This window comes from Thalassophryne amazonica, chromosome 9 (genome assembly GCF_902500255.1).
Source record: "Thalassophryne amazonica chromosome 9, fThaAma1.1, whole genome shotgun sequence".
NCBI lineage: Eukaryota > Metazoa > Chordata > Actinopteri > Batrachoidiformes > Batrachoididae > Thalassophryne > Thalassophryne amazonica.
The window spans coordinates 47,165,470-47,180,382 of NC_047111.1; the positions used below are offsets into that span (position 1 = coordinate 47,165,470).

At 41.2% G+C, this 14,913-nt stretch overlaps 1 protein-coding gene across 2 annotated transcripts in view; it reads left to right on the forward strand.

The window, feature by feature from the left end:
• The window catches only part of dpysl3 (dihydropyrimidinase like 3), a 116,760-nt gene that overhangs the window by 62,337 nt on the left and 39,510 nt on the right, over positions 1 to 14,913 (forward strand). For both annotated transcript variants that reach the window (XM_034178000.1, XM_034178001.1), the window contains exons 10-11: positions 1,366 to 1,507; positions 4,635 to 4,805. In XM_034178000.1, the coding sequence (XP_034033891.1) occupies positions 1,366 to 1,507; positions 4,635 to 4,805 (313 nt within the window). The remainder of the gene's footprint in view (positions 1 to 1,365; positions 1,508 to 4,634; positions 4,806 to 14,913) is intronic.

Sequence of the window (14,913 nt, forward strand, 5' to 3'; positions counted from 1 at the left end):
GAATTAATAACAGCTCCAGGTACATCTTCTGTGTCCAAAATTGGCTTAAAAGTACCATATCTCTCTTTGTTTACATCCACTGACGCCACCGGCTCCAGGCATACAGGCGATCCCATGAGGCTTTGTGTGAGGGCTGCTTCCAGGGATGCGCACTGACATGTGCAAGCCAACTGTTTTCATTCTCCATGTAGAATTGTTGTGTGTTGTTTTATTTAATCTTAAAGAGTTGAGTGACACGATTGTATGATTTGAGATTTGCCATGATGTGGATTGGTTTAGTCAAAATGATCTCTTTAAAGATTTACAGCGTGTGCATCAGGGGTCAGTCACTTCACTCACGTGTAATCAGCGGAACAATTTGTGGACTTCATTTCACATTTGTGTAGTAGTAATGAAACATCAGTAACAGTAGAATATCAGAGCCTTTTCAATTAATGTTTTGTAAAAACATTACTACCTCAAGGTTCTCACAGCATAGGAGGGAACTTAGCGGGACATAGCCACGCAGCGAGCATTGAGTATTGTAGGAGGGTCCAGGGGCATCCCTACCAGAAAATTTATTTAATTTTAAATTTTTTGAAACACCATTTCCTGCATTTTGAAGGCCACTTTGTGTTGCTTAAAACAAATATACACAGCATAGGGGCCCAAATCACAGCATAGGGGCTCCTTATGCTCAACTCATTATTATCAGGTTGTCCTAAAAGTTCCCTAAAAAGCCTTCAGTTGGTTCAGAATGCTGCAGCTAGAGTACTGACGGGGACTAGCAGGAGAGAGCATATCTCACCCGTGTTGGCCTCCCTTCATTGGCTTCCTGTTAATGCTAGAATAGAATTTAAAATTCTTCTTCTTACTTATAAGGTTTTGAATAATCAGGTCCCATCTTATCTTAGGGACCTCGTAGTACCATATTACCCCATTAGAGCGCTTCGCTCTCAGACTGCGGGCTTACTTGTAGTTCCTAGGGTTTGTAAGAGTAGAATGGGAGGCAGAGCCTTCAGCTTTCAGGCTCCTCTCCTGTGGAACCAGCTCCCAATTCAGATCAGGGAGACAGATACCCTCTCTACTTTTAAGATTAGGCTTAAAACTTTCCTTTTCGCTAAGGCTTATAGTTAGGGCTGGATCGGGTGACCCTGGACCATCCCTTGGTTATGTTGCTTTAGACGTAGACTGTGTTTCATAATTATTGTATGGCCTTGCCTTGCAATGTGGAGCGCCTTGGGGCAACTGTTTGTTGTGATTTGGCGCTATACAAGAAAAAAGTTGATTGATTGATTGATTGAACTGCGCTGGCAAAAACCCTGCTACCTTTCTCTAGGTTGTGCTGATAAAATGTCCTTTTGTTTTACACATTTTGTATTACAGTGGTGACTTGAGCGTGACGGGCAGCGCTCACTGCACCTTCAGTGTAGCCCAGAAGGCCATCGGTAAGGATGATTTCACTCAGATCCCAGAAGGTGTCAACGGGGTGGAGGAGAGGATGGCCCTCATCTGGGACAAAGCTGTGGTGAGGACTGATTAAACGTCTGAAGAAAAATGGACCCAAAATAAGCATACAAGATTGTGTTCATAAGTGAAAGTTTTTTATTGCTACAGCTTCCTGCTGTTCTCCCTCAAACCAAAAACAGTGGTTTCAGTCCTATATTTTGAAGTCTGTTTGTCAGATTCATATATTTGTCATCTCTGTGCTTTCTGTTTTAGTTTGTTGCTCATATTTTTCCCAGTCCTTTTATTTTTCTGGCATTGCTTCCCTCAGTGATTCTTGCCTCTCTCCAATCTTTCTTTAACTTTGTAGGATTTGTTTTGTTCGTTCCTGTTTCCACTTCTGCCCTTTCCTTCACCCTGATGCTGGCATGCTGTCCTCATTTGTTTTCCTTCTTTCTTTTTTCATTGTATTGAACAGAGTTCCAGGGAATGAAATGTGGATGGGTTTATTTCATGCTAAATAATTTCGCACAGGCCATTATCTCAGACAGTCACACCACATGAGATTTGAGTGTCTGTGAAAGCTTTAGAAAGTAAACAAGTGAAAATATTTTTGCAGTAAAAATTCTCTGTAGTAGCTTGACTTATGTTCATTTACTATCTTTTCCCATACATTTGTATGGGATACTTATACAACCCCAATTCCAATGAAGTTGGGATGTTGTGTGAAATGTAAATAAAAACAGGGACGTCCCTGACCTTCGATCCCTCAGGCGGCACTGCATTAAAAACTGACATCATTGTGTAAAGGATCTTACCGCGTGGGGCTCAGGAACACTTAAGAAAACCATTGTCAGTTAACACAGTTCGTCGCTACATCTACAAGTGCAAATTAAAACTCTACCATGCAAAGTGAAAGCCAAACATCAACATCATCCAGAAACGCCGCCGCCTTCTCTGGGCCCGAGCTCATTTGAAATGGACAGACGCAAAGTGGAAAAGTGTGCTGTGGTCTGATGAGTCCACATTTCAAATTGTTTTTGGAAATCATGGACGTTGTGTCCTCCGGACAAAAGAGGAAGAAGACCATCCAGATTGTTACCAGCGCAAAGTTCAAAAGCCAGCATCTGTGATGGTATGGGGTGTGTTAGTGCCCATGGCATGGACAACTTACACATCTGTGATGGTATCATCAATGCTGAAAGATACATCCAGGTTTTGGACCAACACATGCTGCCATCCAGGCAACGTCTTTTTCAGGGACGTCCCTGCTTATTTCACCAAGACAATGCCAAGCCACATTCTGCACGTGTTACAACAGCGTGGCTTCTTAGTAAAAGAGTGCGGGTACTAGACTGGCCTGCCTGCAGTCCAGACTTGTCACCCATTGAAAATGTGTGGTGCATTATGAAGCGCAAAATACAACAGAGATCCCGGACTGTTGAACAACTGAAGTCGTACATCAAGCAAGAATGGGAAAGAATTCCACCTACAAAGCTTCAACAATTAGTGTCCTCAGTTCCCAAACAGTGTTTTAGAAGGAAAAGTGATGTAACAAGGTGGTAAACATATGACTGTCCCAGCTTTTTTGAAATGTGTTGCAGGCATCCATTTCAAAATCAGCAAATATTTGCACAAAAACAATAAAGGTTTCTCAGTTTGAACATTAAATATCTTGTCTTTATGGTGTATTCAATTGAATATAGCTTGAAGAGGATTTGCAAATCATTGTATCCTGTTTTTATTTACATTTTACACAGCGTCCCAACTTCATTGGAATTGGGGTTGTATGTTAAGAGTCATTACAGACAGCAACAGGGAATCAAAAGTACATGCTAGTGTGGTATCCTGGCACTAAAATGCTTTCCCCCTGACTTTAAAATTCACTTTGGCCTTTAAAGATTGCCAAATCTGAGTTTTTTTTTATTTTATTTTGGTGATGCAGAGGTAGGGTATAATTTTCCTGTAATTGAGCTAGAGTACTGAAAGGAAATGAATACATTTTTTATTATTACATTATTAATTATTATTATTCTGGCAATATTTTTTTTAATTTTCTCTGAGGTTAAGGGTAAAGCCCATTTTGACCAAAACATCAGTAAACAGCACTCCAAACCGAGGCACAGCGTTCAGTACAAGATGGTAACAAATTTGAGTTGACCTCAAATGTCTTTCCATTGAGGTTAGCTTGCTGTTTGTAATTTCTCAACTGCAGTTTGAGTTAGTTTAGTAAAGGAGGTGAACCCAGAGCTATTTGGGAAGCTGCATATAGACATGTCTGACTGGATCATACGGTCAAGCGAGACCAATCATGCTCTGAAATTAAATATTGTTCAATTCCCTTTTTTCTACAATAGCACATTTGATCGCTTAGCAATAAAATGCATCAGCCATAGTGACAGTACCACTGGGTCTTTATAACTTACTGATGGCCTAAAATACTGCAGTTGCGATCAGCTGTTGAAGGAATTGTCTTTCACACAGTTTGTGTGGTGATCATGTGCTCATAACTGCGCATGTTCTTGGACTGCTAGTGTTGTGAGCGCTTTACAAACACTCAGCCCTGTTTGAGAACTACACTATATCTGTTTTATATCATTCTGTCATTATTGAATTACAATTCAATACAGTCATTTATTTTCCAGTCATTAATTTTACTATTCTGCACTCAGATGACACGCCCTGTAAATATGTAGCTTAGAGTTGGACATGTCCCAAATGCACCTTAGACCAGAGATAATCAAGATAGTGCTGAAGATGTCTTAAGATTTTTGCTGGTACAGTCTTCCCCAACATGTCTTGGTCAACCAAGGAAAAGACATTTTGCCTGGAGGCCTAGTTTGCCAACAAATCATACTATTTGGAGCATAATTTTGAAAGAACATGACTTTTATGCAAAGCAACCAAGATAACTGAAACTTTGGGGAATGATCGTGCACAGACTGAAGTTTAAATACCTGGACCTTTTAGGATTTATTGCAATTTTTATGGGTTCTGGTTTTCTTTGGGTCACCGTGTATAACAGCTATGTTTTGAATGTTAAAAGCAACAACTGTAATCATCTCCACGTGTTTATTTCTTACATTTCATTTTTCCCCTCTCTGTGTTTACATCTCAGGTGTTTACAGAATCAAAGTGCCCAAGTTCTAATATGTAATTACTTTAATTGGAAAATGTCATATAGTGTTGCTCTGTTGTCATCCTGACAGACTACAGGGAAGATGGATGAGAACATGTTTGTAAGCGTGACCAGCACCAATGCAGCCAAGATCCTGAACCTGTATCCACGCAAGGGTCGGATCGCTGTGGGCTCTGATGCCGATCTGGTCATCTGGGACACAGACGCTGTCCGCACCATTACTGCCAAGACACACAACTCAGTATGTACAATAACCATACATTCAAATGTATTACATATTTTTTACTTCCTCGCCCCTCTCCTACTCTAGTGAAACAGAAAATGATTTTAAGAAGTTTTACATTTAAATCTGACATAAACATGGCACATTATGGGGGCTCAGCAGTTAACTCTGGGTCTGGGGTTCAGTTCCACCCACGCCCACTTCCTTTCTGCGTTGAGTTGCCTGTTCTCCTGGTGTTTGTGTTGGTTCCCTCCGGGTGCTTCAGCTTCTACCCACCTCCAAAGACTTGCAGATTATGTGTCCTGGAAACTCTAAATTGGCTGTAGTTATGAATGTGTTTTATCCGTACTGATGTGAGAGGACTCTGGTGTGTAGCCGCTTCTCACCCTGATCAGTTTCTGTGTAAAGCGACCATGTGTTATAGAGTAGTCGTGATGAAGTTTTTTTCTTCAAAAATGTAATAAACCTGTTTTTTGTTATGGTTACAAGTCTCACTGGAATGGTTTATTTGTGCCAGTGATTGGATACATTTCAGAGTTTGGAAGGAAAATTTTCATTGGACAGATGAAAACCGAGTTACACAGGATCTGCTTTATAGTGAGGGAGGAGAGCAGAATATCAGATCTGGGATGAGTGTTTGTAAGAGAAGGGAGGAGCACATTTTTGACCACCCTCCAGAGAGATCTTTGCTCCACTGAAAGGAAATGAAGTTTCAGAGGATAATGGTTGCTCCTCTCACTATGATCAGCTCTTAGTGTGAAAAATAAGCCAAAAAACTCACAGAAAAGTTATATATACACTCAACAAAAATATAAACGCAACACTTTTGGTTTTGCTCCCATTTTGTATGAGATGAACTCAAAGATCTAAAACTTTTCCACATACACAATATCACCATTTCCCTCAAATATTGTTCACAAACCAGTCTAAATCTGTGATAGTGAGCACTTCTCCTTTGCTGAGATAATCCATCCCACCTCACAGGTGTGCCATACCAAGATGCTGATTAGACACTATGATTAGTGCACAGGTGTGCCTTAGACTGCCCACAATAAGAGGCCACTCTGAAAGGTGCAGTTTTAATCACACAGCACAATGCCACAGATGTCGCAAGATTTGAGGGAGCGTGCAATTGGCATGCTGACAGCAGGAATGTCAACCAGAGCTGTTGCTCGTGTATTGAATGTTCATTTCTCTACCATAAGCCATCTCCAAAGGCATTTCAGAGAATTTGGCAGTACATCCAACCAGCCTCACAACCGCAGACCACGTGTAACCACACCAGCCCAGGACCTCCACATCCAGCATGTTCACCTCCAAGATCGTCTGAGACCAGCCACTTGGACAGCTGCTGAAACAATCGGTTTGCATAACCAAAGAATTTCTGCACAAACTGTCAGAAACCGTCTCAGGGAAGCTCATCTGCATGCTTGTTGTCCTCATCGGGGTCTCGACTCCAGTTCGTCGTCGTAACCGACTTGAGTGGGCAAATGCTCACATTGGCTGGCGTTTGGCACGTTGGAGAGGTGTTCTCTTCACGGATGAATCCCGGTTCACACTGTCCAGGGCAGATGGCAGACAGCGTGTGTGGCGTCATGTGGGTGGGCGGTTTTCTGATGTCAATGTTTTGGATCGAGTGGCCCATGGTGGCGGTGGGGTTATGGTATGGGCAGGCATCTGTTATGGACGAAGAACACAGGTGCATTTTATTGATGGCATTTTGAATGCACAGAGATACCGTGACGACATCCTGAGGCCCATTGTTGTGCCATACATCCAAGAACATCACCTCATGTTGCAGCAGGATAATGCACGGCCCCATGTTGCAAGGATCTGTACACAATTCTTGGAAGCTGAAAATGTCCCAGTTCTTGCATGGCCGGCATACTCACCGGACATGTCACCCATTGAGCATGTTTGGGATGCTCTGGACCGGCGTATACGACAGCGTGTACCAGTTCCTGCCAATGTCCAGCAACTTCGCACAGCCATTGAAGAGGAGTGGACCAACATTCCACAGTTGACAACCTGATCAACTCTATGCGAAGGAGATGTGTTGCACTGCATGAGGCAAATGGTGGTCACACCAGATACTGACTGGTATCCCCCCCCCAATAAAACAAAACTGCACCTTTCAGAGTGGCCTTTTATTGTGGACAGTCTAAGGCACACCTCTGCACTAATCATGGTGTCTAATCAGCATCTTGGTATGGCACACCTGTGAGATGGGATGGATTATCTCAGCAAAGCAGAAGTGCTCACTATCACAGATTTAGACTGGTTTGTGAACAATATTTGAGGGAAATGGTGATATTGTGTATGTGGAAAAAGTTTTAGATCTTTGAGTTCATCTCATACAAAATGGGAGCAAAACCAAAAGTTTTGCATTTTTATTTTTGTTGAGTGTATATATATATATGGCAGTGGAAAGGGAAAAACTCACTAATCATTTTTGTTTTTTATAGGAAGAAACCTCAAGCAGATCCAGACTTAGTGTGGTGGCCTTTTACATTGGCCATGTTATCAAGACAGAACAAAAAACAAAGCAAGATTGAGAAAACATGCAGTAAAGTATAACAAGTGTCATGATTCATGGCGTGGAACGAACAGTACACTGGACACAAAATGCAGACTCAGACTCAGAAGGTTGAATATTTAAAGGATTTATATTGAAAAAACAGGCACAGGTTCGGTAAACAGGTGTTTAGTTATTCCTCGGCCTCCTTTAGCAGTAATGGTACTTGTAATAAGTGTAGCTTATTCGTAGCTTTGGAGGCCAGGCTGGGCGAATTGGAGACTCGGCTCCGCACCGTGGAAAATTCTACAGCTAGCCAGGCCCCTGTAGTCGGTGTGGACCAAGGTGGCTTAGCCGCCGTTAGTTCCCTTCCAGCAGATCCCGAGCAGCCGGGAAAGCAGGCCGACTGGATGACTGTGAGGAGGAAGCATAGCCCTAAACAGAAGCCCCGTGTACACCGTCAACCCGTTCACATTTCTAACCGTTTTTCCCCACTCGGCGACACACCCGCCGAGGATCAAACTCTGGTTATTGGTGACTCTGTTTTGAGAAATGTGAAGTTAGCGACACCAGCAACCATAGTCAATTGTCTTCCGGGGGCCAGAGCAGGCGACATTGAAGGAAATTTGAAACTGCTGGCTAAGGCTAAGTGTAAATTTGGTAAGATTGTAATTCACGTCGGCAGTAATGAGACCCGGATACGCCAATCGGAGGTCACTAAAATTAACATTGAATCGGTGTGTAACTTTGCAAAAACAATGTCGGACTCTGTAGTTTTCTCTGGGCCCCTCCCCAATCGGACCGGGAGTGACATGTTTAGCTGCATGTTCTCCCTGAATTGCTGGCTGTCTGAGTGGTGTCCAAAAAATGAGGTGGGCTTCATAGATAATTGGCAAAGCTTCTGGGGAAAACCTGGTCTTGTTAGGAGAGACGGCATCCATCCCACTTTGGATGGAGCAGCTCTCATTTCTAGAAATCTGGACAATTTTCTTAAATCCTCCAAACCGTGACTATCCAGGGTTGGGTCCAGGAAGCAGAGTTGTAGTCTTACACACCTCTCTGCAGCTTCTCTCCCCCTGTCATCCCTTCATTACCCCATCCCCATAGAGACGGTGCCTGCTCCCAGACCACCAATAACCAGTAAAAATCTATTTAAGCATAAAAATTCAAAAAGAAAAAAATAATATAGCACCTTCAACTGCACTGGTCTATTAAACATTAGGTCTCTCTCTTCTAAGTCCCTGTTAGTAAATGATATAATAATTGATCAACATATTGATTTATTCTGTCTTACAGAAACCTGGTTACAGCAGGATGAATATGTTAGTTTAAATGAGTCAACACCCCCGACTCACACTAACTGCCAGAACGCTCGTAGCACGGGTCGAGGCGGAGGATTAGCAGCAATCTTCCACTCCACCTTATTAATTAATCAAAAACCCAGACAGAGCTTTAATTCATTTGAAAGCTTGACTCTTAGTCTTGTCCATCCAAAGTGGAAGTTCCACAAGCCAGTTTTATTTGTTATTATCTATCGTCCAACTGGTCGTTACTGTGAGTTTTTCTGTGAATTTTCATACCTTTTGTCTGACTTAGTGCTTAGCTCAGATAAGATAATTATAGTGGGTGATTTTAACATCCACACAGATGCTGAGAATGACAGCCTCAACACTGCATTTAATCTATTATTAGACTCAATTGGCTTTGCTCAAAATGTAAATGAGTCCACCCACCACTTTAATCATATCTTAGATCTTGTTCTGACTTATGGTATGGAAATTGAAGACTTAACAGTATTCCCTGAAAACTCCCTTCTGTCTGATCATTTCTTAACAACATTTACATTTACTCTGATGGACTACCCAGCAGTGGGGAATAAGTTTCATTACACTAGAAGTCTTTCAGAAAGCGCTGTAACTAGGTTTAAGGATATGATTCCTTCTTTATGTTCTCTAATGCCATATACCAACACAGTGCAGAGTAGCTACCTAAACTCTGTAAGTGAGATAGATCATCTCGTCAGTAGTTTTACATCCTCATTGAAGACAACTTTGGATGCTGTAGCTCCTCTGAAAAAGAGAGCCTTAAATCAGAAGTGCCTGACTCCGTGGTATAACTCACAAACTCGCAGCTTAAAGCAGATAACCCGTAAGTTGGAGAGGAAATGGCGTCTCACTAATTTAGAAGATCTTCACTTAGCCTGGAAAAAGAGTCTGTTGCTTTATAAAAAAAAGCCCTCCATAAAGCTAGGACATCTTACTACTCATCACTAATTGAAGAAAATAAGCACAACCCCAGATTTCTTTTCAGCACTGTAGCCAGGCTGACAAAGAGTCAGAGCTCTATTGAGCCGAGTATTCCTTTAATTTTAACTAGTAATGACTTCATGACTTTCTTTGCTAATAAAATTTTAACTATTAGAGAAAAAATTACTCATAACCATCCCAAAGACATATCGTTATCTTTGGCTGCTTTCAGTGATGCCGGTATTTGGTTAGACTCTTTCTCTCCGATTGTTCTGTCTGAGTTATTTTCATTAGTCACTTCCTCCAAACCATCAACATATCTATTAGATCCCATTCCTACCAGGCTGCTCAAGGAAGCCCTACCATTATTTAATGCTTCGATCTTAAATATGATCAATCTATCTTTATTAGTTGGCTATGTACCACAGGCTTTTAAGGTGGCAGTAATTAAACCATTACTTAAAAAGCCATCACTTGACCCAGCTATCTTAGCTAATTATAGGCCAATCTCCAACCTTCCTTTTCTCTCAAAAATTCTTGAAAGGTTAGTTGTAAAACAGCTAACTGATCATCTGCAGAGGAATGGTCTATTTGAAGAGTTTCAGTCAGGTTTTAGAATCCATCATAGTACAGAAACAGCATTAGTGAAGGTTACAAATGATCTTCTTATGGCCTCAGACAGTGGACTCATCTCTGTTCTTGTTCTGTTAGACCTCAGCGCTGCTTTTGATACTGTTGACCATAAAATTTTATTACAGAGATTAGAGCTTGCCATAGGTATTAAAGGCACTGCGCTGCGGTGGTTTGAATCATATTTATCTAATAGATTACAATTTGTTCATGTAAATGGGGAATCTTCTTCACAGACTAAGGTTAATTATGGAGTTACACAAGGTTCTGTGCTAGGACCAATTTTATTCACTTTATACATGCTTCCCTTAGGCAGTATTATTAGACAGCATTGCTTAAATTTTCATTGTTACGCAGATGATACCCAGCTTTATCTATCCATGAAGCCAGAGGACACACACCAATTAGCTAAACTGCAGGATTGTCTTACAGACATAAGGACATGGATGACCTCTAATTTCCTGCTTTTAAACTCAGATAAAACTGAAGTTATTGTACTTGGCCCCACAAATCTTAGAAACATGGTGGCTAACCAGATCCTTACTCTGGATGGAATTACCCTGACCTCTAGTAATACTGTGAGAAATCTTGGAGTCACTTTTGATCAGGATATGTCATTCAATGCGCATATTAAACAAATATGTAGGACTGCTTTTTTGCATTTGCGCAATATCTCTAAAATTAGAAAGGTCTTGTTTCAGAGTGATCCTGAAAAACTAATTCATGCATTTATTTCCTCTAGGCTGGACTATTGTAATTCATTATTATCAGGTTGTCCTAAAAGTTCCCTGAAAAGCCTTCAGTTAATTCAAAATGCTGCAGCTAGAGTACTGACAGGGACTAGAAGGAGAGAGCATATCTCACCCATATTGGCCTCTCTTCATTGGCTTCCTGTTAATTGTAGAATATAATTTAAAATTCTTCTTCTTACTTATAAGGTTTTGAATAATCAGGTCCCATCTTATCTTAGGGACCTCATAGTACCATATCACCCCAATAGAGCGCTTCGCTCTCAGACTGCAGGCTTACTTGTAGTTCCTAGGGTTTGTAAGAGTAGAATGGGAGGCAGAGCCTTCAGCTTTCAGGCTCCTCTCCTGTGGAACCAGCTCCCAATTCAGATCAGGGAGACAGACAGACACCCTCTCTACTTTTAAGATTAGGCTTAAAACTTTCCTTTTTGCTAAAGCTTATAGTTATGGCTGATTCATGTGACCCTGAACCATCCCTTAGTTATGCTGCTATAGACTTAGACTGCTGGGGGGTTCCCATGATGCACTGAGTGTTTCTTTCTCTTCTTGCTCTGTATGCACCACTCTGCATTTAATCATTAGTGATTGATCTCTGCTCCCCTCCACTGCATGTCTTTTTCCTAGTTCTCTCCCTCAGCCCCAACCAGTCCCAGCAGAAGACTGCCCCTCCCTGAGCCTGGTTCTGCTGGAGGTTTCTTCCTGTTAAAAGGGAGTTTTTCCTTCCCACTGTTGCCAAGTGCTTGCTCACAGGGGGTCGTTTTGACCGTTGGGGTTTTTCCGTAATTATTGTATGGCCTTGCCTTGCAGTGTGGAGCGCCTTGGGGCGGCTATTTGTTGTGATTTGGCGCTATATAAATAAAATTGATTTGATCAGTCAGCGTGGCAAAGGTAATCAACAGACGTGAGGCAGAAGCAAATGTCAAAAACAAGCTGGGTTCAGAGGCAAGGAGAAACAAGGTTGTCAGAGCTGAGGCAAAATCTGATTCCAAAAAACTAGCAGGGTTCAAAAACACAGTGAGTCCCAAATCAAGAGGCAGAGGCAAAAAACAAGGTCAAACTCAGAGCAAGGTCATACACAGAAAAGCAGATGGTCAAAGACTAATAAAGCAACACTAACCTGTAATGTAGACAAAGTCAAATGAACTGGCAGAGAACAGAGAAAAATGCAAGATTTAAATAACAGGGTGTGATTAAGGAAAGTGAAAACAGGTGTGTGAGAAAGTTCAGGAAGGAGACAAAGCTGAGACAAACAAGAGCAAGAGAGTGCAATAAAACAAACACTAAGCAGACAGAGAGGCATGAAAAAAAGAGACAATGATGAAGCGAACAGGTGCAAGTGAGTGCAGAAAAGTAAACACTACGCAGGCAGAAAGGAAGTGGAAGGTGAGCCCCAAAAATAATGCAAGAAAAACCTACACCTGGAAGGAGCAAAGGAACAAAATCAGGAAAACAAAAGTGAGAACTGAAAAGTGATCAACAAGAGAATTAAAGGCTGGGACTGAAACTAAAACAGAATTAACATGTGGCAAAAGCATAACAACCAGAAATTACAAGCAATAGTGGTAAGTGGTAATATGTAAAATAAAACCAGTGACTAAAGTAATCCTAAACTGAAAATCAAAGACAGGGGACATGAACACAGACAGAACCAAGATAAAAACTCAGGCCCAGGGCAGACCATGACAACAAGTAGACAACCAAATATAGTTCATTGTGTGCAATGGTGGAATAACATGATTGGATGTGTGTCGTGTGTATGTTGCTGCAGGATCTCAGTCATCTAGAGAGGACCTAGGATCTAGACTAGGGTTTGAGTCCCGATCACACTACTTGTGTCATCAGACAACACACTTTATCTGGATTGTTTCGGTCCACCCAGCTCTAAATGGATCCCAGCCTTGGTTGGAGAAATCACATGTGTCAGAATGGCATCTTGTCCGGGGGAGTCTCTGCTTCACGTGGCAGTACGAATGTCTCTGTTCAGCTGTGCCATGAAGCTGTATGTCTTATTATGTAACAAGCATATGTGCCTGCCTTTGGGGGCTGCATCTTGTTTTGAGATCTGCAACCTTAAACCAAAACTTAATTTTCTTTTTCTTTTTAATTTTCTGAGATTCTTAACCCTCAAACATGCTTTGGAAAAAGTGAGTAGTGGACAAACCATGTTCATGCTGAAGGACAAAATATAAGTTATGAGATTTATGATCTGCACACTCAAATATAGGTCTACTCTGCGCCCAATGGTCAATAAGAGATCAGTGAAGTGCAAGGGTTATGAAACATTAGACAGGGTGAATGTGTTGAGTGTTTTACATCTTGACTGGAGACACAAAGATACTCCATCATTTATAACTCTGATTTTCTGAGCTCCAGAGGTATGGAACTGGTGCTGGGGTTAGTTTTGTGGTCATTATATTGGATATCATTTGATTCTTGATTTTTATGTTCTTGACTTTGTTTTTAGTACTTTGTGGTCTTATTGGTTTTCCTGCTTGTGTGTTTTTGGGGCACTATTTTATTTTATAGATGTTTTAAAGTGTTCTGTCTAGCTTGTTGGAAAGCGCTACACAAGTGAAGCTATTAGGATTATTATGCACTGGGCTCTTCTCTCCCACTTAAATGTGCTTTTCTCATTGGTGAATCTCTCTATAAACAGGAAGAGTTACAGGGTGGTAAATTTTTCCTGTACTGACACTTCCTCTCCTGCCAAGTAGCCTGTTTGGGCTCCTTTGAGGTTTTTCTAGCAGCATCACATAAGACATACCTGCAGTATGTGTGAGGGCCGAATGAAAAGTAGTGCCTCCAAGACAATTACTTGTGACTGGATGGGGATATTTTAAGGAATGAAACAATCCAATCCAATCCACTCCACCTTTATTTGTATAGCACATTTTAGAAACAACAAGGTTACCAAAGTGCTGGACAACAGATAAAATATCAAATAAAGTTAAAATACAGTAGGTTAGAAACATATAAAAACAAAAGGAAGATATCAGATAAAACACTAAAAAGATAAAAACACAATAAAAACAGAGACAGAAGACCACACAACTCTCATGCAGTATTAAAAGCCATGGAATAGAAATACGTTTTTAAACGAGATTTAAAAGTATCCAGGTGGGGGCCATTTTAATATGAGTGGGCAGCTCATTCCATAACTTGGGAGCCACCACTGAAAAAGCACAGTCCCCCCTGGTCTTTTGTCTGTTTTTTGGCACCACAAGACGGAGCTGATCAACGGCTCTCAATGCTCTCGTGGGGGCGTCGACATGTATAAGATCAGTAAAATACTGAGGTGCCAGGCCATTTAGTGACTTAAAAACAAACAATAAAATCTTAAAATTTATTCTAAAACGGACAGGAAGCCAGTGGAAAGAGGCGAGAATAGGGGTGATGTGATCATGCTCACGAGTGCCTGTTAAAAGATGAGCAGCTGCATTTTGGACTAACTGTTTGGACAAAAGAGGGATCATCTCCATCATCAGAATCCTCACTGTCTGTTGACATGCTGGGAGCTGTGTCTTGCTCCAATTAAAAAAAACCCTCTGGTGTGCTGTGATGGCTGCTGTATCACTGTATTATGTTACTAAGCCATATATATTGATTTATAACAGAAAACTGTCAAAAGGGGAATAAATATAAGTGTAAAGATGATGGAATATATCAGAGCAGTAAAATGATCATTCCGTGTGAACACCGTGCATTGACTCACATGTGCAGTTATTCCACCAGCTGATCACTGATCCACAATGTGAATTCTCCCTTCCAGAACAGCTCTTGAATTATCTACCTGCTGCCACATGTACATAAGGGCTGGATTGTCATTCCTACACTCATATTGTTATATTTAATAAAAAATACTAAGCACACGCAGCAGCTACTGCTGCCGCTGCATTCAAGTACTGTCGAAAATTACACAACCTTTTTGTTGTTTCAAATTCAGCAGTTGCTTGTGGCAATATAATTAATTGTATCCACACAAAAGA